The 27,597-nt window shown below is 39.4% G+C and overlaps 2 protein-coding genes across 8 annotated transcripts in view; one reads left to right on the top strand and one right to left on the bottom strand.

Moving 5' to 3' along the window:
• The window catches only part of bnc2 (basonuclin zinc finger protein 2), a 176,941-nt gene that overhangs the window by 38,065 nt on the left and 111,279 nt on the right, over nt 1–27,597 (top strand). The window lies entirely within an intron of this gene.
• LOC101171889 (centlein, centrosomal protein) overlaps nt 1–27,597 on the bottom strand; it is a 202,270-nt gene that overhangs the window by 150,104 nt on the left and 24,569 nt on the right. For 4 of the 6 annotated variants that reach the window (XM_078943539.1, XM_078943535.1, XM_078943538.1 and 1 more), the window contains exons 2-3: nt 7,321–7,467; nt 133–247 (exon numbers count right to left, since the gene is read on the bottom strand). Coding sequence is in view for 5 of the 6 variants with exons in the window: in XM_078943535.1 (XP_078799661.1) it covers nt 133–227 (95 nt within the window). In the remaining variant the exon portion in view is untranslated. Of the gene's footprint in view, nt 1–132; nt 355–7,320; nt 7,468–27,597 lie in introns of those variants that run through there. The other 2 variants (XM_078943537.1, XM_078943536.1) reach the window with 2 other exon arrangements.

Genomic DNA, 27,597 nt, shown 5'->3' with positions numbered 1-27,597 from the left:
GATGTTTGTTTTAACCCTTGTCTGTGGTCAGGAGCTCTGGGTCACAATCGAAGGAATGAGCAGTCCAAATGAGAAAAGGGGTGGCAGGTTGGCTGGGTGCTTCCTCAGAGAAAGGGTTGGGAGCATTGTCACCTGAAGATAGTTTGGACTGCTGCTCCTCCTGAAGTGGTTGAGGTATCTGGTTTAGATGCCTCCTGGATGCCTTCCTGGGGAGGGGTTTTGGTCATATCCCAACTGGATGGAGACCCTGAGGAAGACCAAAGACATGGTGATTGTTGGCCGGCCTAGGAACACCTTGGGATTCCCCCGGAGGAGCTGGATGAAATGTGCAGAGAAAAAGAAAGCCTGGACACCTTTGGTTAAACTGTTGTCCTCATAACCCGACCCCGGATGAGTGAAAAACACTGGATGGAACAGTACATCTTGTCGGTACAACAGCTTCAAGTGTTACAACCTTTTCTCCAAGTCTGTTTCCTTGGTCTAACTGATTAAAAAAAAAAGACATGTAGAAATCCTTTATAAATGAACAGTGAGTCTTGTTTTTAGGCAAATGAGGGTTTGCTTGTTTTGTCCAGACTATTGTCAAAGTGAGCTTTTACAACTGGCAAACTAATGTGTTAACCTGCTGGAATGATGACTGTCAAAAGTCCAGCTTGCCCTTTTTGAGCAAAAAATAAGAAAAAAAACAAGGATCTCAGTGCAAATTGAAAGAAGCACATCGTCATAACCCTTGTGCTATCTTGGGCACTTTAACATTGGGAGTTGGGTCATTTAGACCCACTAGACAGTGCTCTGAACCTTTTTTCTTCAATGATTTGTGAACCTCACTGGTGTCCATGGATTACATGAAATCTTTCCACCTTTATCCACCTTTGTCATGGTAGGGAGAACACGTCAATGTAAGGGGGGGGGGGTCATCTAAGATAGCACAAGGGTTATAAAAAGGCTGAACATGACTTTCAGACAGATGTGAAACAGTGACATAGTGAAATGCACTACTGGCACAATTAAGTAGCTGGCCCTTGTCCTTAGCTTGCTTTTTTCTTTCTGGTCAATTTTGGTTTTCGGGACCACCACATAAAACCAGCAGCTTTTGCAACTGCTCACTGTTGTTTGAGTAGTTTGGTCCACCACTAAATGTGCAGTGTGAAAGTTCTATAAACCAATATACGATGTGATGGGACATCCATCCATCCATCTTCTAAACCAGCTCAATCCCTTTTCGGGTCACTGGGTTGCAGAAGCCTATCCCAGGCTCTACTGGGCGAAGGCAAGGTACAACCTGGACGGGTGGGCAGTCACACATATACATAGATAGATCAAAGGCAATGCACATCTCATGCTGTGATGCCCTACAGTAAAATGCAAAACAGCTTAAATACAGAGGCTCTTCCTCTGAATCCATGAAAACTTCATTGGAGGAGGGTTGCCTTGTTACCTGCCTGGCGACATCTCTTTCTGCCTATTCAGCAGATTGTAAATCTGCTGGTGGGGGCTCACTGGGGTGCAGTGTGGTGTGTGTCATAGTTTTTCTCCGAACTGTGAGAATGTGTGTTTACAGGAGATTCTTATATCTCAAGTCTTCCTTGGAAGAAGCCAGCAAAACTTGGCAGTAGTAGCAGTGGAAGTCCCCTATCCTTGGCCACAGTCCTGTGTGTGGATGTATGTGTGGATGAGTGTGTTTCTTCACATAGGAAACAGCTCATTTAAGTGTACCGAGGCAGGGATGGGATTAATGTGTGGGAGACATTTTGTTCAAATACCAAACATGAGATTATTACGGCCCAGACAATACATAGTTTACTCCTTACTCACATCAATGTCACAGGTCATTTGTGTACTGTCATGGATAGTTCACTGCAACACATAAATTCTGTCATTGTTCTAATTTCTTTCCCATCTACAACCACACTAATGAAAGTCACAGCTGGTAAGATGCTTCCTATGAATCCTCTCCTTTCCAAAAAACACACATCCTGGCAGTTTTCAGATTATCAGATTAAGATGAGAATTAGCACGGTTCCAAAGACAAAAAGTAGGATGAGCAATTCATGCAATGTAGCATGTAACCACATTACATATTAGGGACGTTCCTGGAGCAATGTGATGATAGATAAATAAATAAATAAATAAATAAATAAATAAATAAATAAATAAATAAATAAATAAATCCTTAAACATAGCACAAGTCATGTGATTAACACTTTCAATTCTGGTATGCAATAGGTATGCAACATTTCATTTCCCCCACAATTTATTTCAATGGTATAACATACAATTCGGTTTTAAACCTAGAATTGTGGCATCCCTGCTGTGCATGCCTTTGTCATAGATCAAATACTGGTAATGCCACATACACACCAGACATGTGATTTGCATATGCAGGTTCTTGAACACGCTTTTACCGTGTGGTATTAACACTTGTTGCTCCCTGATACTAACACATGTACTCACAGTTAGAAGAGGCTTGGTGCGAAATGTCGAAGCAGTGCAAATATGGTTAATCTAACTCCAGGCTTTTTCTTTTACAGCTCTATTCCAAAACATGTAAGACATGGGGTCATATAATTCTAGCCGGGCACAAACTACAAATATTTGTTTCTCCTTCCAGATAAATTTTCAAACAGTTGGCACTTTAGTGAATTAAAAAAGGGAGCCCTCCTTACCTGTCCCCGATTGGTCAAAGTTCAACTGGTTTAAGTTTCAATGTATGTTCAATGATTGCATGTTTTGTTTGTAGAGCCTAAAAACGGACCTAAAAAACCTACATAGCGATGCATGATCACAAGAATTTGAAACACAAAAAAGCCTGAAAGACACATTCACATAGACTTTTCATTGGAGGTGGTCACCAGAACGCATGAGTTGCCAAGGCTGGGGTGAGCGGAGCATAATAGTTTCATGTACCTTCTTAACTCAATGGTCGAATCCGACTTGCTTCCCAACCCCTCCATTTAGCCTTGCAAGTGGAGAGAAATGGAAAAAATTGTGTCTTCAAATCTGGACGTTACTGCCGCTCGATGACATCATCAGTAGCAGCTAGTCATCTACTTTAGCGCGTAGCTGCCAGTGCTTGGAAAATACAAAACGTCGGTTTCATAACTTTAAAAAACGTACTCAACTTAAGTTAAACTTCTGTGCTTTTTTTTAGCCATGTTAGCTAGAACGTCTGAAGAAATGCCTTTTTCCCCTTCATACCACAACGCTACGCGGATCACCCTACTGGCAGAGGGATAGCCAGCTTTAAGTCGGGATGGCCCCTCTTTAAAAAACACTTCAGCTTCAAATGCCCTATACAATTGGAACAATAGGGAGGATCCAGACGGCTAGGAGAGCGATTTGGATTCGACCTATTTTGTACAAGTATGTCTTTATTTGGATTCCGAAATGTTGCAGTTCCATGTTTTATTTTTTTAAACAATTATTTTAAAGGATCAGCTAAGAAAGAGAACTAATTGACCAAGCGTATGATGTGTACAGCATAGGTTCAGGAGACAGTGGGAGGCAGAGCCACAATGTGAAGTAGTTTATTTAGTTGGGAGACACCTGGCCAGAGTGGAGAGGCTTGAAACACTATCAGCCTGCTGGTTCTGACCTCTCTGCCCCTCCTTCTAACCTTTTTCTCTGTAGTCGTTCTTCAGTGGACTGTTTTGCTCCTGTCCTCCCTGTCTGTCCACATTCCATTCTCCAGGATACCTCTCCATCTTGTCCCAGTGGAGTGTGTGTATTTGAGTGTGTGTGCCTGTGTTGAAGGAGGTGGCCCACAGGCCTTGCCTCTGGTCACTTTATTAAAGTGTGTTTTAATTTTCTCCTAAGCTCCTGTGAGCCCCAGCACATCCTGATACATACATACACACACACACACACACACACGCAAACACACACACACGCACATAGACGAACACATGCAGCAACCTGTCCTGAGACATGGCTTATTAACTATGCTGCTGTCTGCCACATACTTGGTGATTATGGGGTTTGTATGTATGTTTGTGTGTTTCTGTATAAGGCTGGAGACAACAGACTCATCCTGACATTATAAAAGCAGACACTATTAAAATCTACAATCAGACAAATCACAAAAACAAAGACGTTTAATTATGTTGCCCACAATGAAAAAACACTGACTGCCTGACCGTGCAGCTGCATTTTCATTTGCAATGCTTTAAATTCTTTAAATGTGACTTTTATGGTTGCATCATCTTAAGATGATCATATTAAGATCATATTAAGATAAAAAAAGCTGTTTTAAATATATGTGTTAACTTTCTGTTGAGTTTTATAAAGCTTTTATATCACTTCAAAGTATCTTCCCTTCTTTATATCTTTATCTCCCATGTCTTTTATTATTTATAAGTCCCCCCCTTGTGTACATTGTTCCCAGAGTTTCCCCTATGTCGCAGTATTAAATATGAAGGGGATTTTGTCTCTCAGGAAGGGAGAAAAGTCATGTTGGGCTATCCTAAGGTCCTTGTGTGTGATGCTGGGGCCTCGGGCTCTCACCGTAGTCTCACTAAAGAGGCTTCAGGGCACAGCCAGGAGGAATTTTCTGTATACATTTGCAACCATGCTCCTGTCTGTGTGCGTGAGACACTTTCCCTCTGTCTAACAAGGATTCCAGCAGAGCTAAGCTTTGTGTGAAAGGTTTTGTTCGCCTTACTTGTGTATCCGCGCGAGTGTGTCACCGTGTGTGTGTCGCCACGGCGGGGTAAGCGGATGTATGAGGACCGAGACAGTCTGTTTTACATGTGTCACTTGTGAGTTGCTTGCGAAAAATGCATTGAGTGTGGAAGGGCCAGCTGGGGTAAGAAAGGAGCAGAGGAGTGAGATAAAGGAGGAGTGGAAGGAGGGAGGGAATCAGGGAGTAAGGGGCCCAGCTGTAGGGGATTAATGCCCAGAGCCGAGGAATGTTCCCCAGCGCCCCCTCAAGAGGGAGGTGAGAAGGGAGGGAGGGGAAATAAAAGACAGAGTGCATGGCTGAGATGTGCCCCATCCTATGCAATCTGTATTTTATGTTTGTGAAGGAGGAGAACATGATGGTGTTTTGGCTTGTCGGTGCAATTCACTGTCTCAACCCCCCCCCCCCCCCCCCACACACACACACACACACATGCTCCACCCCACTACCACTCTCCACAGGCATCTCTGAGATGAAGAATCTAAAATCTCAAAAAAAAATTCTTAGCTATGATAGTATTAGGTTTAGGGGCTGTCAACTGGACTTGGTTCTTAAAGTTAGAAGGCGTTTCACCTTATCCAAAAGGCTCAGAATTGACAAAGCCTTTTGGATAAGGTGAAACGTATTCTAACTTTAAAAACCAAGTCCAGATGACAGCCCCTAAGCCTGCTACTATGATGGAATCAACCTGGATGAATGAGAGTCTTCATAGACATATTCTTAGCTATGACCAAAATATTGAACTATTATTCATTTAAATTCAGTCAAATTTCAGCAGGCAGCCCAAGGTAATCAAGATTGACACATTCGGTAATATTAACAACACTTATAGCCCCTTTCAGCAAATCTTTTTTCATTGGTGTTTTTAAAATATGTTCTTGTGGCATTTTTCTTTTGATGGTGGACATATATCAAGAAAATTAAGCCTAAAGGCCTGTTCACACCGGGACGAATTTCGCCGGCGATTTTCGCCGACGTTTAACGCCTCGTGACTAAACAAAGGGCACCAACGAGAGTGTGCACACCGACGCGAAAAAACGCCACGCGTTAAAGCGTCAAAAAAAAAACGCCTCGGGTTCGTTTTTTTTTTTTGACGCGTCGCGTCGAAATCTACTCGACCAATGAGAATGGCGCTTTTGCTCACGTGCCTGGAGCTTCTGAAGTTACAGTAAAACACAACTTGGGGGCGCTCAAACACAAAACTGCCTTGCTGAGCACACATACCAGCGAAGAAGATAGACGCCAAGTAGCGTCTACACTGCCGCGAAGCAATAATGACGGACATTCTAAAACATCCCCGAACCAAGCACCAGTTGGAGCTACTGGTGCTTGAAATATTCATGTTTTCTTTGTTTGATTCTGACAAGCGTGTAAATACTTGCTCTCTTCTTCTGAGTGAAAAGCGACTTTAAGAAGCGTAAAGTTGCGCAGCGCCACCTTGTGTACAGGAGTATTTCTGTTTTACATTAAGCGCCATCTAATGTCAGGGAATGAAATTGCATGTTCACTCCACTCATCGTCAGCGAAAATCGCCTGGGTGTGAACACAAAAAACGTGGCGAAAAACGCTGGCGAAAACGCCTGGCGAATATTCGCCCCGGTGTGTACGGGCCTTAAATGTGCATTTCTTAGTGTTTCTTTATTCAAATTGGTGTGAATCAGGAGGAGACAAAAAATGCAGTTTGAAAAAGCCTTCAGTAGCAATGTAGGCGCTACAATCGGTGGGCCACGAGCTCCCTGCTCCACTCCATTCCGATGCATCCACTTGCAGACTAATAGATCCACGTGCGTCTTTGTTTTCCTTTTCTGAGCTTTGGTTAAAAATGGCGTAATCATAATTAAAAGACCACTGGGAATACTTTTAAAAATAGATCAAAAGGTGATTGGAATTTAAGAAGTTTTGGTTTTTTTTAAAAATAGAGGCCTTGCTCATTTTTACTCCCTTGTCTTGGAATTTGGCAGTTTATTGTTGTCTAGAAGCAGAACTGAATTCCTTCTCCCCAAACCCACCCCCAAATGTTTTCACTCTCAGTAGTTCAGTTTTTTTTTCCTCCTGTCACTTCATCCAGATCCTGGTGTTGACAGTTGTCAGTTGAGGCCCTCTCATTTTTTCGTGTAGTGGTCAGTGGGGCTTCACTGATCTCCGCTGATGACTCTGAAGAGGTGACTGCAGCAGTGGAATGGAGGGCCTGTCACTGCGACAATAAACCCGTCTGTCTATACATTTGCCTGTTCAGCCGTGTATCTCTCCTCCTCCCATTTGGAAACCACTCCACCTAGCCTGGACAATAACCTCCCGCATGCTGGTCTCCTCGTCTCGGCCTTAACATTTCTTCCAGCCACTTAGGTTGTGATGGGCTAAAAGGGATGCTTCAGGCAATGCTCAGACTTAGCAATGTTATTATTTGCTCACAGTCTTGTTGAAAGTGCCTGACAAAGACTTAACCCGTCACTGTGTGTGTTTTTGTTAAAGTGTGCAAAAAAATAACAAAAACCTGCCCAGATGGAAATGACCAGAACTGATGGGTGTCCATTAAAGTTCCTACGTGCGTTGGGTCATTTTAATCTGACCTCTACAATAACTGCTTCCTGTTGAAATGATTTACTCGACTGTAGGAGAAAGACGAACTCTTCTAAAAGTACCTGTTCAGAAACTCTTCCCAATCTGGAGCAGGGTGGGGTGTGACAACAGGCCAATGAGCCAAGAAGGAGCTTGGTCCTCCAGGGATGCAGGTCTCAGCACGTCACGTCTCAGTGACTGAAGTTCTAATGCTCACAATTAATCTCCTCCTGTGCAGAAAACGCAAGATCAGAGACATATTTTCTCTTGAGGACACTGGCTGACAAAGACCATGAACACCAGGTGACACCATGCCAACTTGGTAACACGCCACAAACCAAATAGACTTCATCTTCATACCCTGGGAAGATTTCTTTCTTCTTCTTTTATATAATAGACATTGCAAAACCCTTGACAAAGCCACATTCTGCTTTAAGAATGAAGTATTCATGCAGTCAAAAAAGTTATTGGCACAGTGACAAGACATTTTCAGTAAAATCCTTCACATTAAATCACCTCATGTAATCCAGTGTCGTGATAAACCATTCCCTGAAACTTTTAAGTTTCAAACTGTGTACGCAGCAGCCCTCTGTGTAGCTGATAAAGGGATAATGGTCTGAATGGGGGTCATTAATTACTGTTCCCCGTGAAGCTGAAGACAGGAGTGTTTAACTTTTTTCCCCCACATAGCTGTGGTTACCTGAGGACATTCAATTTCTACAGATACAGGACAGCTTCTTGCAAGTCTCCTATGGGTATGTTGTTACAGGTGTTTCATTATAAATGGGAATCTTGAAATTACAGCAGACTTTTTTCCTTTTTATTAGGGGAAACCCTGTACTTTTATGTTTATAAATGGCTCTTTAAAAAGCTGGTGTTTTTATCTCTAATGGTACTATGAACTGAAAGTCTTCAGATGGGATGGAGTTAGAAGATGTTAAAAAAAACAAAACAAAAAAACAAGTGAAAATAAGGCACGATTCATAAAATTAAATGATTAGATTGTTGTCCCAAAGTAAAAAAAAAAAAAAAAAAGAATCAGAAGGCTTACGCCTGAGTTTATGGTACGAGAAAGAAAGTAAATAAGAAAGTGAGAAAATAAAAACCACAGGGGGAGTTGGAGGCAGGGTGGAGTGTTTGTAGGTGTCTGGCTGTAACAGCATGGGTCTCTCCCCTGACACCTCCACAACTTATCATTCCTCCACATTCCTGCACAGGGACACTCCCCTGCCCGCTACCACTATGTGTGTATGTGTGCTGTTTTATGTGAAAGGGCATGTCGGCCTCCTCCTCCACGACATATGGCTGCTGAAAGTCTTTTGTGCAAGACATGCTTATGTGTGTTTGTGTGTGTGCGCGCACAACTGTAACACCGATGTGATATACAAAAGCGTCAGGCAGCAACAAAGAAAGACAGAAACAGAAATCATTTAAAGAAAGAAAAACAGAAAGACAAATATTTGCATTCTGTACAGCAACTGTGTCCTAAACATTGTCTTCCCTCAACACCTTAGCAGGATCTTGTGTTGTGGCAGAGTACAGAAAACATCTCAGGGATTTCCTGCCATTCAAAGCAGCCCCCCCGAGTCCCTTCTCCTCTCCAACCTCACCTTCTGTCCACCTCCTCAAAAGCTCTTGAAGTGAAGGGTGTGGCCACATCAGTTTGTTCATTTATTAAGGCGTCCAATCTGTGTGTGTGTGTGTGTATATTGTCAGAGGAAGGTCTTTGTGAACTCTTACTGATTACAGAAGAGAGGATGTGTGTTATTACAGTAGCTTAGTAGACAATGTCATGAAGTTACAGGGTTGGAACTACGGCCAACTTCCTTTGTTGTCAATTCCAAGCCAGCAAACCATCTTGTCATCCCACTGTGCTTCTCTATTGAAACACGGGATCATCCTGGGAACTCCTGAGTTTATATAAAAATGTTTTACTTTGTTTGAAGTGCGTTTTCGGTATCTCTGTGTTTCAGTTGTTAGCCTCTGGCCCAGCTCTCTCTGCATGTGCCGCATTTCTGGCCTGCCTTTTCAGATCTGATTTTAAAAAATCAACTTAAATATACGCATAATTGTTCATTTTGAAAACAATGTCCTTTTGGAGTTTTATGTAGTCATAAACAACTGTTTACTTGTGATGGCTTCTCAGACTCATTAGTTTTGGTAAAAAAAAAAAATCTTTTAACTTTAGTTATCATCTCGTCCATTGTTTGCCATGAAAAAAACGAGATTAGATCTATAAATAAAAACAATGTAACATAATTACTAACCACTTTTTTGCCTTTTTTGTATCAGACTATTTCTTTTCCACATCAAAAAGTTCAGTATGCTGTGAGTGTGCTGCTTTTGCACAGCTCTTGAAGCTTTAGTGTCTTTCTGTTTAGACGACAAAACACCTTTAACAGTTGGCACGGCAGACTGAAGCCAGAAGACAGCTCTTTGGAGCAGGGTCTTTGATGAAAAAGTGTGTGCTTGTTTGTGCAATAGGTTTCAACTTCAAATGCTGCCTTTTTCTTTTTTTATGAGCCCCTCTTTTCATCTTGGCCAGCAGTTGGCTTCTGGATCTTGATTAATTGAAGGGGGAAATGCTGCTTAGCACAACCATTAAATGTTTGCTGTGCCTTGCAGGAATGTGTTAAAAGTTTTTCATTCGGTAGGAAACAGAATATGTCGAAGATTATTTACTATTACGGAAATTGAGATTATTTAGTCATTTTCCTTCCAAAATGTTTAAAGACACACTTAAAAGAAAATCGTGTTTTTGAAATGTTCTTGTAGCATTTTTCTCATGATGGATTACAGATATAAAGAACTTAAAAATCAAAACTATGCTTTGGAGTTTTCTTTATACAAACGTGGTGAATCAGGAGCAGACGAAAAATAGAATTTGAAAAAGTTTGCAGTAGTTACGTACAAACTACAATGCTCTGCTCCATTCTGATGTATCCTCTTGTAGACAAATAGATCCATGGACGTCTTTGTTTTCCTTGTCTGAGCTGACCTCTGGCTCAAAACTGTAAGGCTGCATACCTCCAAAATTGTTTGCCATTTTTGTTGCGCCAGTAATGTTATGTTGGGGGTTATGAGGAGCTGCATGAGCGGGAGAACGTGTAAACAAAGGGATGATGGGAACTAAGCGCAGGTACTGATATATACAGACAAAACCATATTTACGCACACATCAGTTACAAGCACATGAGGGGTTGTGAGACTCTTCACTACTCCTGATTTATGCTTGGATGATGTGTTTAACTGCTGCGAGAATACTGGTTTATCAGAGTTTTCTTATTAACCACTTTGATCAGATCGATGCAGGGATGTACAATGGATAGACCTGATTGACTCTTTCCACTCTCTAGTGTAATTTCAAGTTAGATTAGATTACATGACTTTATTTATCCCACGATGGGGAAATTCATTTATCCGTGGCAGCAACAACGACATTCAGAAATAACAGCAAAAAAGGACATCAAAAACCTGCTTTGTGCGTGCCTGTAGTATGTCTGTATGTTTGCTGATATTCAAGTGCACATATGAATGCACTATTACAAGTACACCCGCACACATTTATTGTATGACCATCACACACACAAATCCAGTAAGTCTATTTTCTCTTCAAAGATCAACCAACCATCTGTTCATCGGTCTGTCAATATTTGTTTACGGTAAATAAATATATAACTACACATCATGTACACACATTGTATACATTTGTGTGTGTGTGTGTGTATAAAGACTAAAGAAGAGAGTACTTGTGTGGGCCAAGGCATTGTGCCCTTCCCTGTCTCTATGCCTGGATGCTAACCGCTAGTGAAGGCTAGCCAATTATCCCCAATCAAGCTGCCCTCTCTGGAACTGGTGTGAGGGGAAGCTCCCACAAGAGCTTATACTAGTCATTATGGGGCACATCCTGACATTAAATTTTCTCTTTTCCTCCTTCACTTAATCTTTTCCTTTCTTTTTTTCTTTCTTTCCCTCTTTCTTTCCCAGGTATTGCTGCAGTAAAGCAACAATCACACAAACAAACCAAAAGCATGTGTTCCAAGTCATGCCTTTTTAATGATTCATTTAGGAAATTTGAAGTTGATGATGGAGAGGAGAAGCGTAGAATGGGCATGTACACATATGAAAGGGAAATATGTCTGTTTTGCTCAGCCATCTACAGATGCACAGGAATTTTTCGTGTTAGTGTGTTCCTATATTGACGCACATGCATGCTTTTTCCCCCCCCGCCTCTGGAGACTCAAAGACAGATTGGACTGAAATCAACTCAGGTAATTTACCCAAACAGGGACAGTGATTGCTACTCCGTCTGTCCATATGGCTGCCATTCTTTACTCCTTCGACTCTCCCAAAGCCTCTGAAGGTCTTTCCACGGGGAAAGACGAGACAGAGAATTTACTGTCCTCAACCCTGTTCAGGCAGAAATCTTAGTTTGATGTGAACCACACTATGTCATTGCCTTGTAGGGGCTCAGTCAGATGGGTGAGCATTGAAAGACAGACCAGACGAGGTGTGGTGCCTGTAGGTGATCCACTTCATTCTGTTCCTGTCTTGTTGTGACAGGACTGGCATTAAATAAAAGGAGTCACTAACAGAGAAGTGACAGGCCCCTTCCTTCCACCCTCCCTCTGGTTTTGTGTGTCAACGATCTGTGTGTTGGGTGTGTGCATTGCTATGTGACACAGAAGTTAGCTTATCAACCTTCTTAGCCACTGCGTCACTTTGAAAATTTTACCTCATTTAAATTCCATTGCAGGTAGCGACCCCCCCCTTCCCCATCAGGATTTTACATGTGTAACTAGGCTCTGGAGCCCTAAGGAGCTCTGTGTCTTTATAAGTTGAAAATTATTTTCAAATAGCATCATTCAATACAACCCACTTCCTCCCTCAAATTTTGGTTCAATATTACAGTCAGGTTTTAGAGAAAGAATCAACACAAAAATGTAAGAGAATTTTTAATAAAACAGAAATACCAAAGGAGAAATTTAGTCTTCAGCGTTTTTTTTGATACTTCTAAGTATTTCCCTGGTACAGCATCATCATAAATACTATCCCGCTCATATCCAGCTCAGATGCTCACATCACACACACACACACTGCTATATTATTTTCTCTCTCTTCTGTGGCTCTCTGCTGTAAAATGAGTTTACCCCAACTCCATTAAAACCCGCGCCAGCCTGTCCCCTGACGCTGCTGCTCTATTTGCATGTTCAAGTGAGCCACTTCCCAGAATGAAGGATCTCCTCTCTTCCTCCTTTCCTCCTCCTCGCTGTCCCACCGGAACACACAATAAGTGGGCAGATGACATTCACGCAGAAAGACTGCAGTAAAGTGACTCTGTCTTCCTCCCCCTTTTTCTCCTGTCACCTTCCCTCTGTGTCACGACATCACAGGTAACGAGGGGATATTACAAATGACACAACCAAACAAGCTTTAAATGGGCACTAATTTGATTGGCATCTGAGCTGCTGTCACAAAGAACAGCAAGGAAAAATGTCCAGGCAGTGCTTACCCAGCCAGCTTTAGTTAAGTCACTTTTTGTCCATTAAGCCCGTTTTCCTCGTCCCTCTCCTTTACTCCATTAGCATCTCCCTCCCTTGTCCTACCACCCACCAACCTCATGCCAGATTCTAATTCCGTGTGTTCATCTTCTCAGACCAGTTTTCCCACTACCAAAGCAGCTCTTTTGCATTGAGTTTGTCTTCTAAATATGCTGCCTCATGTCGACCCTGTACTTTGCAAACATCACCAAATTTGAAAGAACAATATTAGATCATTTATGTTGGTGATAGCTATAATTATGACTTCTCACTTTCTTTTTTACATGTGCTGCTGCTACCATCTCCCCATTCTAAAGGTAAGCTCCTGTCATCCTTTTGTTGAGCAGACATTCCAATCCATAAAGCCTTAAAGACCCACTCCGGTGAAAATTGGGTTTTGGGTGTTTTTAAACAATGTTTTCTGTTGCCTTTTTATGATGATAGAGGACATAAATGAAGAAAATTAAGTTTGAAATTGAATCTGTTAGTTCAGAAAGGGGCCCAAGTCCACAATTTTTCAAAATAGAGATATTATATGTCCTATGGTCTTCAAGCTATCTGACTATGTTCAAAAAAGTCCCAAGTCCGTTGTAATGTATTGACTATGCTTGAAATTTAAAATGCATTAAGTGCAAAATTCCTGGAATTGGGCCTCTCTTGCATGGGTTTTGCTTTATCCCATAGATGGCAGCACCAGTTATCCAATATGGCAGCACCCCTGTTTAATTCAAGAAGGGCCCAAGTCCAGAGACTTTAGTTTGCTAGTCCTCTGAAATTATAAAAGTGAGGTGCTTCATATTATAGCATTTTTAAGCAATGAACTGGTGCTAAATCTGGGTAAAGTATTGATCTTTTGGTGTAGCCTCCCTTTAAGCTATACAATTAAAATCATTTCCTGGAAAAACAAACCTCTTGGACTTGGGCCCCTTTTGAACTAACCGATACAATTGCATTTCTTCATTCAAATTGTTGTGAATCAGAAGCAGATGAAAAAACTACAGTTGGAAAAAGATTGTATTTGAGATGCCTAAATGCAATCAGCAGGCCACAAGCTCCCTTCTCCACTTCATATTGATGTATCCATTGGTAGACAACTATAACTGTGTTTGTCTTTTTTTCCTCTTCCGAGCTGACTAGCTCAAAACTTTACCTCTCAAAAACTCCAATATTGCTCACCATTTTTGATGCACCAATAATGTTAGGTTGGGGTTGTGAGGGGCTGCAGGCTAGCAGGAGAGAGAGTAAACAAATGGATGACAGGAAGTCAGTGCAGAGTTGATCTGCAGTAACTATGTCCTAGAAAATGACCCTTTTTTTTTAGTTTGGCAAAAAAATGGCATTATCATCATTAAAAGATCACTGGGAACGCTTTCAGATCAAAAGATGATCGGATTGGGATTTTAAGCGTGCATGAAAAGTTGCCAATATGCATGTTGACTCACAGGCCATATTTCCTCATCTCTCACTATCCAGTCATGTTTAATTCAGAGCATCACACCTATTTTTTCTCTTTGTTTCCCACTAAGTTTCACCAGATGTCTTTATTTATGTCTGTGATGTTGAACTGTGCCAGCAGCTATGCCAGGGGCAAACAGCAGAGGCTGTGAAGTGCTAAGAAGTGTCACTCCAACATACATGAGTTGTCAAATGTGTTTGAGCTAGTGTATAGATGTGCTTGACCTGCATGTCATTGTGTTAGATGCATGTGACACAGGCTTTATTAAGCCTTTGTGACTGCAACTTCACAGAGTCTGACAAGCTGGGGCGCCGAAAAGGGGGGGGGGGGGGGGGGGGTAAAGGTGGTTGATTCCAGGGGCCCAGACTGAGAGTGGGGGCCACAGAGGCCCCTAACAATGATGAAATGATAAAACAGAAAAATAATTTCAGTGATTCATTAATACATATATATTCACAAATATTTTAACAACATTTTTTCTTTTGGAAACATCAACTTCTGCAGGGTCCCCCTACACACCCCATAGTCATTTTAAAATGGGTTGGTCCAGCTGGATTGAACTTTTACAAGAAGCACAGGCACGTGCTTTGTGACAGACAGGGCCACATGGTGTGAGGTAGAGAAGACATACCTCAATAATCAGGATGCCAAAAAAAGAGGGAAAATAAATTAAGAGAGAAAAAGGTGTTAAAGGGTTGAAAATACAGTGTTCCCACACTTATTCGCGTTTCAATATTCGCGGTTTCACATATTTGCAGATTTTTTTTCAAGTCACATGACTGATTGAGTTCATCACAAAAATTCAGACAATTATTATAACAAAAAGCTCTGATGTTTTCCTGCCTTATTCACACATCAGATCTGAAGTGAAATACATACCAAATAGAAAGGGAGGACATGGAAGAAAAATGTCGAGAATGTAAAAAAAATAACAATACGCTTTACATTATTTGCTTTCTCTGAGTAAACTAAAGGAACAATCAGCCTGACTTCATGTAGGATTGCGTAATCTCGTGCTGCAGAGCTCGCAACCTGGAAATATGCACAATTGCGATTTTGAGGTGAAAATGATTAGAATTAAACGTATAAATTGCATTTATAGAACAGGTTAGTGTCAACACATATTTATTTTACTATCCATAAGCTTTACATCTCATGATGGCACATGAGGAAGATGACAGGTGAAGCACTGCCTGTCACCTACCTCTCTCGTCAGACCGCACTTCCCTGCTTGAAACGTGTTTCAACCAGAAACTAAAAACTCCCGAACCGATCCCCAACCCGCCCAAATTCTGTCCATCCACCTAAAGCAATTTTTACCCACAAAGTCACAATAAAAACCACCCTATTGAGCTGGAAACCATCCAGTCTGGCAATGCTACCTCTTCTTGCTAAAATATTGCGAGTCTCTGCCTGAACTTGCTGTTGACTGGAATATACCATTGCTGCAGAAGGACAGGGGAGAACACTTTTACATGATCAATCTTATGTCAGTTCAGTGATTTGGGGTGTACGGACGTAAAATTTAGACATTTTTATTAAGTGTTCAGCTCGGGACCACAAGAAAGTTGGAGGCCCCAGGCAATCGCCTACCTTTACTTAATGATAAGTCCGTCCCTGTATTTCATCCAGCATTTCAGAAAAAAAGGTGGGCTTGTGGTAGAAAATTATGGAATTTTAACTTTGTCCCTATAAGCTGGCTCGCCTTTCTCACCATGTTAGGTCAAGAAAAATGGATTTTTACATTTTACTATTATGTTAGTTAAATAATCGATTCATTCAAACATTTATCAAGCTGTTCTTATTGAGTAATAGTTGACATCCCCTCTGTCAGAAAATTTCCTAAGAATTCTAAACAGTCAAGTGCACCAGCATCAGCACAAACAGCATCTGCAGCATCAGTCTGATAATAATAATAATAATAATAATAATAACAAATTTTACCACAATAAAAAAAACAAAGGTGAATCTGTGATAAGAATGATTATTAAAGTTAATGAATCAATATATTTTAACAATTTTAATAGTGAAAAAAAAGGTCTTAAAAAAAGAAAGAGAAAGAAAATGTGCAATGAGGATGGTGTGTAAGGGGCCCTGTAAAAATGATTATCATGGAGCCCAAAATCCTTAGCGGCGCCCCTGCTGACATGAAAGAAAAGCAAGAAGAGGCAAAGCAAAACAATGCATATCTAGTCTACAAGAAATCACAGAGCTGGATGTTGCTAAAATTATTGGCTCATTAAAAAATTCTAAAGCCAAGGATGTCCATGGGCTGGACACAAATATCATCAAACTATGCAAAGAATCCTTACTTTTACCAATAACACATATGGTCAATTTATCATTTAAGCAAAAATGTGTGCCATTGTCTTGGAAAATGGCTACTGTCACCCCAATTTTTAAATCTGGTGATAGTTCAAACATAGGCAATTATCGGCCGATCAGTATCCTTCCTGTGGTCTCTAAAGTTGCTGAGAAGTGGGTAACAAAACTGATAAATGAGCATTTAAATAAAGGCCATTCTCTTTTACATCCAATGCAATTTGGTTTTCGTGAACATCATTCAACAGAGTTTGCAAACTGTCTATTTATAGAAAAGATCAAACACATGTTGGATTCTAATCCTTGCGTCGGCGCTGTATTTCTCGATCTAAAAAAGGCATTTGACACAGTGAATCATGAGATTCTTTTGTCTAAATAAACATACTTCAACTTTTCTATGGATGCAATTCAGTGGATAAAATCATATCTAGAATTCAGAAAACAGTGTGTTTGTATTAACAGTGTCAAATCAACTTTCTTAGATGTCCCTGTTGGTCTACCACAGGGATCAATACTTGGGCCTTTATTGTTTTCTATGTATATTAATGATCTGCCAAACACATGTGGTAATGTTGAATTTCAAATGTATGCAGATGATGCTGTCATCTTCACTAGCGCAAAAAATATTCAAGAAGCAGCCTCTATTCTTACCTCAGCTCTAGTTCCTGTAAATGAATGGCTTTCTAAATCTTGCTTATTGTTAAATACAACTAAAACTGTTTGTATGATGTTCACTAAGCAACCATTGGACATCAAGCATTCAGGTATATTTTTGGAAGGACAGGAACTGGAAATTGTCTCTAAATTTAAGTATCTTGGTGTGACTCTTGATTCAACTCTAAGCTTCAAGAGCCATATTAAAAAATATCGAATAAAGTAAAATTCAATTTGAATAATTTTAAACAAATACGACCATTCATAACACTTGGAGCTGCTAGAACGTTTCTGCATTCAACGATTCTATCACATATTGAATACTGTATTACATGTTGGTCCTTGGCGGGTGTAAATACGAGCAAAACCATAGAATCACTTTATAAAAAATCCCTTAAGGTCTTATATAGAAAACCAATGTCATTCCATGTCTGTAATATCTTGAAAAAGTACAAGTTGTTAAGCTTTGAGAATTTTAAAAATTTTAAATTTGCTTGTTTGATGTACAAGGTGTTACATGGACTTGCTCCGCCTCCCATGTCTGACTTTTTTAAAAAAAGGACTCACAGCGCTCTCAGGACTAGGGCCTCGTCTCGGGGGGACTGTGAGGTTCCATACAGAAAAACAGCCTTTGGACAAAACCCCCTCTCTGTAAAGGCCAGTAAACTCTGGAACAGTCCACTGTACATCAGGGAGTGTCAAACATTACAGACCTTCAAAACACAGCTCAAGCAGTGGCTGAAAGCAAACCAGTCCTGTAGCCACTGACTTTTAACTCTCATAATGTACCACCTTCTTGTGTTCTTATTGTATCTGTCATTCTGTCTTTTGTTTTGTCCTGTTTTATGTTTCCTGCCTAGGGACTATGGATGCAAATTAGCATCATTGCTATAATCCAGCATGTTTACGCCTATCATTGTTTGATAGATAGATGTTCATTAATGTGCACTGTCCCTATTAAATAAAGCTTAAATAAAATAAATAGTTTTATTTACTGATTAGGAAAGTCTGTAAACCTTATATGAAGTATAGAAATACCTAAAAAAATATGTCAGATAAAAAAGTAATAATATGGGATCAAACAAAACTAAATAACATACAAAGAAAGTTCATGTTACTAAAGTTATTCATTTTGGTTTAATTAATAAGAATATGTTAGATAAAGGTCTAATATTTGATTCATAAGAAGAAAGAGTTGCATCAGACCTGCAGAAATACTTTCACATTAGGAGCATAAAAACAAAGGCAGCTTATCATTTTACTTTAAATTATCAAGACAAAAAAGAAAGCCAAGTGTTTTCCTACCAATCCACCAAATTTTGCAGTCTGTGATGGTACACATCTCGGAGCTCCTGCAGAGTGAGCTGGATGACGATCCACCATCCTGGGAAGATGAGAAGAGATTCCCCGAAAACTGACAGTAATGGGCTTGATTTTAAAAAACATGAAAGGTATCGCAAGTGCTGAAGAATGGAAGTAACATGAGGCTAACAGCATAGGGGTTGAGTAGAGGTTTTATTTTTAATGCGACCGTGCATCTGGCTGCTTCTTGGGCTCAACTTTTAGTGGTTAGTTTTTGGTATTGAGGGGCGGGTAGCGCCTGCGGGCCATGCAACGCCGCTTGCTGCTTTAATTTTCTTTCTTTTTACTTGCTTGTACATTTAAGAAGAAACCCAACCAGATATTGAAAAGAGTTTAAAAAATAGTTTGGTATTTTGTCATGCTAGACAAAATATGTGAGAAGAGTTTTCATCAAGGTCTAAGTTGAAACCATTGACTGTATAGGAGACCTGGACTGAGTGACCCCTCCCCCCTTGCATTCCAAATGGCAGCCCTGTGACCCCAAAAGGCAAAAATCTGGTTTAGAAAACGGATGGATGTTGTGGTTTGTGACAAAATGTTTAACCCAAAGATTAGTTTCTTTAGAGTAAAGAAGAGTGCAATGTCAAATGATCGAAATGTTCTCCCTGTTGTCCTGAGTCACAAAGTAAATCAATCATATTGCTACAAAAACCTTAAACTTTTCTGTGAAACTTTTCATAAACTACAGTAAAACTAATGCCACAGAATACATTTTTCCATAAAACAAATATTTTTACATGACGGTGAAGGAATAGGTGTGCGATTGGTTTCCCTTGGGTTTTGTTGGACATGATGAATAAAAAAAAACTTCCATATTGACAAGTATAGTAATACTTACGATGAAAGGTGCACAACCTTGTTTTAACTTTCTGAAAACTCTGTTGTACATATTCGGTCATCAGCATCTTTTTGTGTGCGATCAGAAGCAGTAAACATATGATCTGATCAAACAAGAAAACCAGGTTGTCCATTAGTCATCTGCTGTTATAGTCTAAAAAAAAAGCCACACGAGCCATTAATGGCTTCTCTGAAATAATTGCTGCACTACTTTTTCTGTTCCTATTCACTGCTGCATGACATGCTCTTGCTCTGACCATTGCTGTACTTGTCAACATCCTTGTTCTGCTGCTTTACGGATGATTCCTTGAATAGAGAGGCTCTTGGTAGGATGGAATTCTTAAAGGAAAGGCCTTTTTTTCTCCCTTAGTCTTTTTTCCAGCTGTCTGCCAAATTTCCTTTACCTTCTCCTCTGCTCTCTTGCTTGCAAGCCCTATTCATGTTGAAAGTAAACTGCATTCATGTACTCAAGCTAGAGGCTCTCAGTACTCGAAGGGCCATTTTTTTCATCTGCACTTCACAGACCACACATAAGCACATCTAATGGTTTGGATAAGCCAAATGTTGTGGAGACTGGATTTTTTTGATAAAGGGCTGACCCTCTTGCCCACCTTCACAATGAAATACCCTACTTCTCCGGTGTTTTGTCACTGTAAGGTTTCTTATACAAGTCTGATGGGTGTGACAGAGTGGGAGACAGGAGGGAGGGTTAGAGAGGGATGAATAAGGAGTCTCACAGGTCCGTCCACTCAGCCCAGGTTAATGGAAACCATTATCAAACACAGCCATTCTGTCTGGACAATCAGACACCTTCACTCTCTAAGGAAGGTACTTTGTCAGTTTTTTCCAGACACACACACACACACATGGACACAATTTATTCTACATATTGTCTAAAGTTGATTACTTGTTTTGCTTGACACTCCTGCTGAAAGTTATAACAGAATGAGTCCTCATTTACACCCTTTAGGTATCACTATTTCAGTACATGGGAGTTATTTATGTCGCGATGAGCTTGATGGTCAAAGTCTCCACTCAAACTTTTGTTCATACGTATTATATGCAGTTATCCAACAAATCATTTTCATGCGGAAAAAAACTATATTTAGGATTTTCTAATGTTTTGTTTAATTGAAAGTAACAAACTTTGTTTGTCAACAAAGTGGAATAATCAGTTGTGTCTAGTAGTTGCAATTGTACAACACTTGGTTACAATTAGAAATGTACTTAGGATTAAAGACCCACTCCAATCAAAATAATGTTTTTAACATGTTCTTGTGGCATTCTTCTCATGGTGGAGAACAAATGTTGAGAAAGTTAAGCTTAAAATTGCGGATCTGAGTATTTCTTTATTTAAATCATTGTAGCATCAGTGGCGGACAAATTAGAAAAAGCTTGTAGCCGTGACCTAAAAGCTAAAATTGGTGGACCACACACACTCTTCTCTGCTCCATTCTGATGCATCTGCTTGCAGACAAATAGAGTAGATCCATGCACGTCTTTGTTTTGCCTGTCTGAGCTGGGATCTGGCTCAAAACTGTACGGCTGAATAGCTTTTGCTGCATGTTCTGCTAATTACAACAGCACCGCGCATTGTCACTAGCTATTTTTAACACTTGTGCTATCCTAGGCACTTTAACGTTGGGAGTTGGGTCATCTAGACCCACTAGACAGTGCTCTGAACCTTTTTTCTTCAATGATTTGTGATCTTCACTGGTGTCCATGGATTACATGAAATCCTCTTCACCGTTATCCACCTTTGTCATGGTGGGGATAACGCGTCCATGTAAGGGTGGGGTCATAGGATAGCACAAGGGTTATAATCTAAAATAGCTGCAAAGAAACTTTTCTTAAGATTTCAGATTCATTAAACTTTTCAATATGTTTTAATATTGCAAGTTGTACAGTGACTAATCAGATGCCTCAATAAAAGCATTTGGTCTGACATCAAATCGTTTTACAGATTCTCCCAAGTGGTAACAGCTCACCTCAATTGGTGAGAGTGGTCGCCGTAGAAATGTTGATTCAGACCAATCATTGCTTACGTAGGATTTCTGGGTTCAACATAGCGACGTCTGCATCGCAAAAAAAAAGGCAACTGAATTTATTTGGGGCCAGAAGTAAGCCATCTTCTATGGGTGGCGTCACACACACTAGGCTCAGTTTTCATATACGGTACATGCAATGACTACACATCAGGCTGTGTTTAGGTGTGTGATGTGTAACCCTTGTGCTATCCTAAGCACTTCAACATTGGGAGTTGGGTCATCTAGACCCACTAGACAGTGAGCTGAACCTTTTTTCTTCATTGATTTGTGATCTTCACTGGTGTCCATGGATTACATGAAATCTTTCCACCTTTATCCACCTTTGTCATGGTAGGGAGAACACGTCAATGCAAGGACAGGGTCATAGGACAGCACAAGGGTTAATACACATTGTACAGTTGCTGAGCATTAGTATTGGTTCTTCAGCTGAAAGCTGTGTTTTCTTTTTTGCTGTGTGCACACTGGGTTGATTTGGTCTCAATCAGAGCAGAGTCCACCCATCACAAAAACCACAATATTGCATTGTAAACACACATTCACACACATAGATACAGGCGTGCACGCGGGGCAGTTAGCCCGCATCTCCCTGTAAACAGTTTACAGTTCCTTCTCCCTCCCTCATGCAGACACAGGCCAAAGTGTCAGTGTTGTTTTCAGCTAATCCCTCTGTTTAGGCTTTCTTGACCGCCTCTCGCAAAGACAACGTAATAGCACATGCCCTGAGAAGTAGCTTTTTTTCATTTGTAAACATGTGATGTTTTTGTCACACATGCTGTACGTCAGCATCCTGCACTGATCTTCATCTGTATGTATCTCACAGTTTGTTTGGTTTCTGCCTCTTGTCCATGAACTTCTCTGCCCCGCTCCAGGCTCTTTTGTTTAGTTGAGCACATGCTTTTTTTCTTGCTGCTCTCCCCTTGATTAAAACTGACCCAACCATCTGAACAGCCCCACCTCATACAAGCGCAGATCCTAAGTGCGTGTCGAGATATCATGTGATTTTGGCTTACCTTGTTCAATAATTGCTCAAGGTAGGAAAGGCTTTTAAATTAAGTGTGTTTTGCTGTCCTTTTGGGTGATTTTCCTGTTGGATCAAAACATGTTTGCACCCCAAGCTGATGTTACCCTTAAAGACCCACTTCAATGAAAATAGTGTTTTTAACATCATCTTGTGGCATTTTTCTTATGATGGAGGAAATATAAAAAGAAAATTAAGCTAAAAATAGCATTTCTAATAATTTCTTTATTAAAATTATTTTAAATCAGGAGCAGACAAAAAAAAAGCTTGTAGCAGTGACTTAGATGGGCCACGAGCTTCCTCTACCACTCCATTCCGACGCATCCACTTGCAGACTTATAGACCCATGTATGTTTTTGTTTTCCTTGGAGCTTTAACATAGACTTTGCACATAGTTTCCCTAAAAGACGCACTACGATCATCTTTTGAGTTATTTTTAAAGGCGTTCCCAGTGGTCTTTTAATCAGGATTATGCTGTTTTTATCCCAAATAAAAAAAACTGTCATTTTCTAGGACATAGTTTCTTTAGAGCAACAGGAGTGCATTTGAAATTCAACTCTGAGTTAGGGGCGGGACTTTTGGGGCGAAGCAACCCCACCCCCCCTTCCAGTCATAAATGCAAATTTAAGCCTAATTTCATGTATGTCCTCCATCATAAAAGAAAATGCAGCAAGAACAACAAATTAAAAACACCCAAAAAAATTTCATCAGAGCAAGTCTTTAAACGAGTTTGCGAAGGTGTTTTTTTTGGAGGGCATGGTGGTGAGAATATGTGGGCTTCAAACATATTTCTTTTAGTATCGTTCATTAAAGGTGCTTGGAACTGCCAAAAACCAAAGTCCAGCCAACTAGAGCACCCAAATAACAGCTTTTAGAAAAAAAACTAGCTGACATTCAATGCCTGTTCAGTGTTTTATTAGAGGAAAGAAGGAATAATTTGATCAATAAAGTTGTGTGGTTTTCTTGTTTTCTTTTAATAGGCAGTCCTTAACTGAGGGTTTTTTGGCAGGAGATTTTTTTTGTTTTTCTTTTTGATAAAGGTGTGTGTATCCCTTGTGCTATCCTAGGCACTTTAACATTGGGAGTTGGGTCATCTAGACCCACTAGACAGTGCTCTGAACCTTTTTTCTTCAATGATTTGTGATCTTCACTGGTGTCCATGGATTACATGAAATCTTTCCACCTTTATCCACCTTTGTCATGGTAGGGAGAACACGTCAAAGTAAGGGTGGGGTCATCTATGATAGCACAAGGGTGTTAATGAACATGGAAGTGTTGAAGAAGACATAACATCTTTTTGTAATGAACTTTCAACTTTAGTTATGGGCGCTCAAGACTACTAATAAAAATAATTATAAATAGATAAATTTTTGAATCTTTTTGTAGTTGTCTATTCCTATAAATTAAAATAAAACAAAAAAAAGTATTTAATATAATGTTATATTATATAGCTAAATTTATTTTAAAAAATCAGATTTATAATAGAAAATGCTACAAATTCACATCATAAACTATATAGCGTTGTTCCAATATTAGCGGAGTCAAACAGATTATACAAAAAGTTTTAAGGCTTACACTTGTTTGTGTTTCTCCCGGTTCTGATATCTCTGGAGACTTTGATTTGATTATTATTATTCTAGCTCTACAGAATTTGTTTAGATTTTTTGGTTTTAAGCCCATGGAATCTTTACTGATATTTTTAGGACTATTTTTCAGACATTTGGCAAGAACCTGACAAAAAGTGAAGGAACAATACCAAGATTTCGGCTTTGATTTTGTTCTTTAACAATCTAGGTTTTCTCTTTAAAACATGTTCTAAAATATACAATTCTTGGTTTAAAACCAAACCACGTGACAAAGTTGAAAAGAATCGTGACAAAAGTGAATCGGTTCATCCCTACAGATACAGGATTACTTTGAAAATTTTATTTTGTTTTGTAATACACAAAACATAAATCAAACCGAAGAGTTTTGAATTTTGAGGTTTAAAGAATCATGAGGAAATTGTCGTTGCATCCCTAAAAAATATGCAACACATATAACACATATCTTAATAGTGTCACAACATTTTGTGGTTTGTTTTTGCAAAAATCTCTGTTACTGACTTGCAATTGTTGATGTCATTACCATTCAAACAAGAACCAACTTATTGTATGACAAAGTTTTTTAGTTAGGCAGCAATATAAGGCACTGAAGCATAGATAAGACAGTCACATTGGTGTTTTAGTTATGTCAGATGTCATAACAGCCAAAAAATGAACTTTTATTTTTCTAGTAAGCACCCTTTAGGAACCAATGAAAACAAAAAGCTAAGGTGAGCTTGAGTGTGCGACAGCAGAGCAAATGGCAAAAGTGCAGTTTTGTCAGTGCACTCAGCTTTATGTGTAAAAGGAGGAAGCTGCTCTGAAAAGTGTTTGATGTGATCAGACACAAACACCAGAGACAACTCCACCACACTCTAGTGGTCCCAGCATCATTACCAGCTGCATCTCTGTGCACTGCCTTATCTACTGTGGCAACTGATACAGTGGCATTAATTCCTGCAGCTCTCAAACACTGTGTACTCACAGAGAGCTCAGCAATCGGAGGCATGTTGTCCCCACGGTGTCTCTTCAGAGAAAAACTGTGTGTGTGGGTGTGAGTGTGTATAGTGACCGAAAGTAGTTCAGAGTGAAAGCTGTTTTCACTCAAATATCAAATGGTTTATATCTAATGTTTGCTTCCTCAATAATGAAATTTGGTGCTCCCCAAAGATCAGATCAAGTCAGGAGAGGGCAGTCAAGTCTTTCTCTCAGTTGTTTTATAACTTAAACACACACAATCAAACACACACACACATACCTGCTTGGCTTATAGTACATGTGCACTCTTGTTTTTGCCACCTCACTGAAAATCTTCAGCTCCACATGCCTTTGATTTGTGAGCTCAGCCGATTCAGCCATTAAAATTACCACTCAAGTGGGAACCGCGGCTGTATGTCGAAGCGTGTGGAACTCAATTCAGTGTAGCGGCTGCCACACCTGTTCAGCTCGCCACGTTAACATTCTCAAGTGATCTCAGACACATTAACGCTTTGAACCATGAGCACTCGCTCATATAAGCTCCTTAAAATCTAGTAAAGTTCATTTTTATGTAGCTGGAGCTTTTCTGTTCATATGTCAAGGCTCTGCACAGCTGTGCGTTTTTGAAATCTGTGAAATGACAGTAACTGGTTGAAATTGTAAAGCCAATTTCCTCTTTATGTCTATGTTTAAACTTTCTTTTGCTGCCATTTTTCCTCATAGATTTAGATATAGATAGATGGTTCGCTTCGTATGACTAATAGAGTGTGTTTTCTTTTTGGCTGCATAGGATGACTGTTGTTACCGTCGTAAGTCCCACTCCTATTAATCATGTGTATCTGTGTGTATCTATTGGTGTGCAAATAAAAAAAGCTAAAGTTGTTCTCTCTGTGAGGGTTAGGGGTTTTTCAGTTACTAAATAAACTGTTTGTTTTGCAAAGTATTTAATTTAAAAATGTTAACATCAATCCCAGATATCACATCAGCTTGCCAATAAAACTCACAACTGTGTTGGTTTTTAAATACATGCTTGATTTTAACACACACATTTTTATCACAATTTTTGTAAAAAGTGCTACATATAACTACAAATATAGCTTAGATTTTGGGATCTGTTTGTGAAGCTAATTTAAATTAAAAATGGATGATAGTTTGGCTGCAGATTAAAGGTTTTCCTTAGTAACTGCTTAAAAAGTTGTAGTTTTTAATTAAAAAAACCCAGGTTTTTGCAATTATTGACATAAGTCAATAATTAGTCAGTAATTTTTGTGCCACAAATAATTGGATACAATCACTCATAGAAAATGCCTGATTATCTGTATGAAATAGTAAAAGCCATTGTAGCTGCATTTTTTAATTTTAGAAAGAAACCATGCCAAATTGCTGTACATTATAAGGGTGTAACATAAAATGAGCAAATATGTGTTTTAAATACACACACATATAAAAAGAATCTAGTATAAGTCTGTTAAAATAATTGCTTCCAATTTATTGTATGACATTAATGTTAATTTAAGATCAATCGCAGATTAACGGTATATTTACTGTTGTTTGTTACTGCAATTGTAAAAGCTTTTAATTTGAATTCAAGTCACAAGATTTCTTAAACAAAACATTTATTTTTGTAAGAAAGTTCAGAAGTTTGAATTAAAACATTTGCTTAAGACATACAATGTTAAATATTAAATTAATTAAACTGCAACATTACAAAGTAAAATAGCACACTATATTGTCGAACTTCCAAACTGAAAAAAAAAGAGGTTCAAAACAACAAAATTCCAAGCAGCTTTAATTAGAATTCTAAATTCTAATTTGCAATTATTTTTATCATTCCTAAACTGAAAAACTGAACTGAATGACAGACTGCTATAGGCTGCATGTATATCTACGGGTAATGTTTGCTCAAGCTTACAGACACACTCTTTGTCTCCTCCTCTTAGATGATTGAACACTTTTAATGCCTGTGATTAGTCTGGATTAGCTCAAGAAAAGGATAAAAAAACTTTTGCAGGTGAGCAGACCTGAGCGTAGGGAGGTGAATCTGGGCTCAATTTAAAGAAAAACTGGAAACAACTCTGAAACAGAAAGTTTGACTAACTTCATGTCCATACCACACTATGATGAAACTTCTACTGTTTTTCCCTGCTGTCTCTGATGTGTTTGATGGGAACATGAATGGACCTGCAGTTCTATTGTTTATGGCGAAATATAGATTCTTATGAAGGCATTTATAGGTCTTGTTAAAGTCTTTGTTTCTCAGTTGTTTTTTTCAAACATGTGATTAACATGAGATTACATTTTTAGTGTTTATTAATAATCTGAGTTAACATATTAAAAAACACAATACATTTAAAAGTGATTGAATCTTAACATGTTCCTCTCCGGGCAACAACAATTTTAGAGTGGGTGTATTATTTTATTTGATCATCAGAAGTTTGAAGATTTCTCTTTAAATCTGAGTTGTAGCATAAAACATGTTGGCTGCCCCTCCATTAGGAAACATATGTCCTTAGGTATTTATCCTGGCCACTTTATAGAAGAGTCCTTACAGTAAGTACCTAT

The sequence above is a fragment of the Oryzias latipes genome (genome assembly GCF_053564925.1).
Source record: "Oryzias latipes strain Hd-rR chromosome 1 unlocalized genomic scaffold, Olatipes_Hd-rR_3.1 chr1_Y".
Classification (NCBI taxonomy): domain Eukaryota; kingdom Metazoa; phylum Chordata; class Actinopteri; order Beloniformes; family Adrianichthyidae; genus Oryzias; species Oryzias latipes.
The sequence above is the reverse complement of the archived record's forward strand: the minus strand, read 5'-3'. Positions and strand labels throughout refer to the sequence as shown.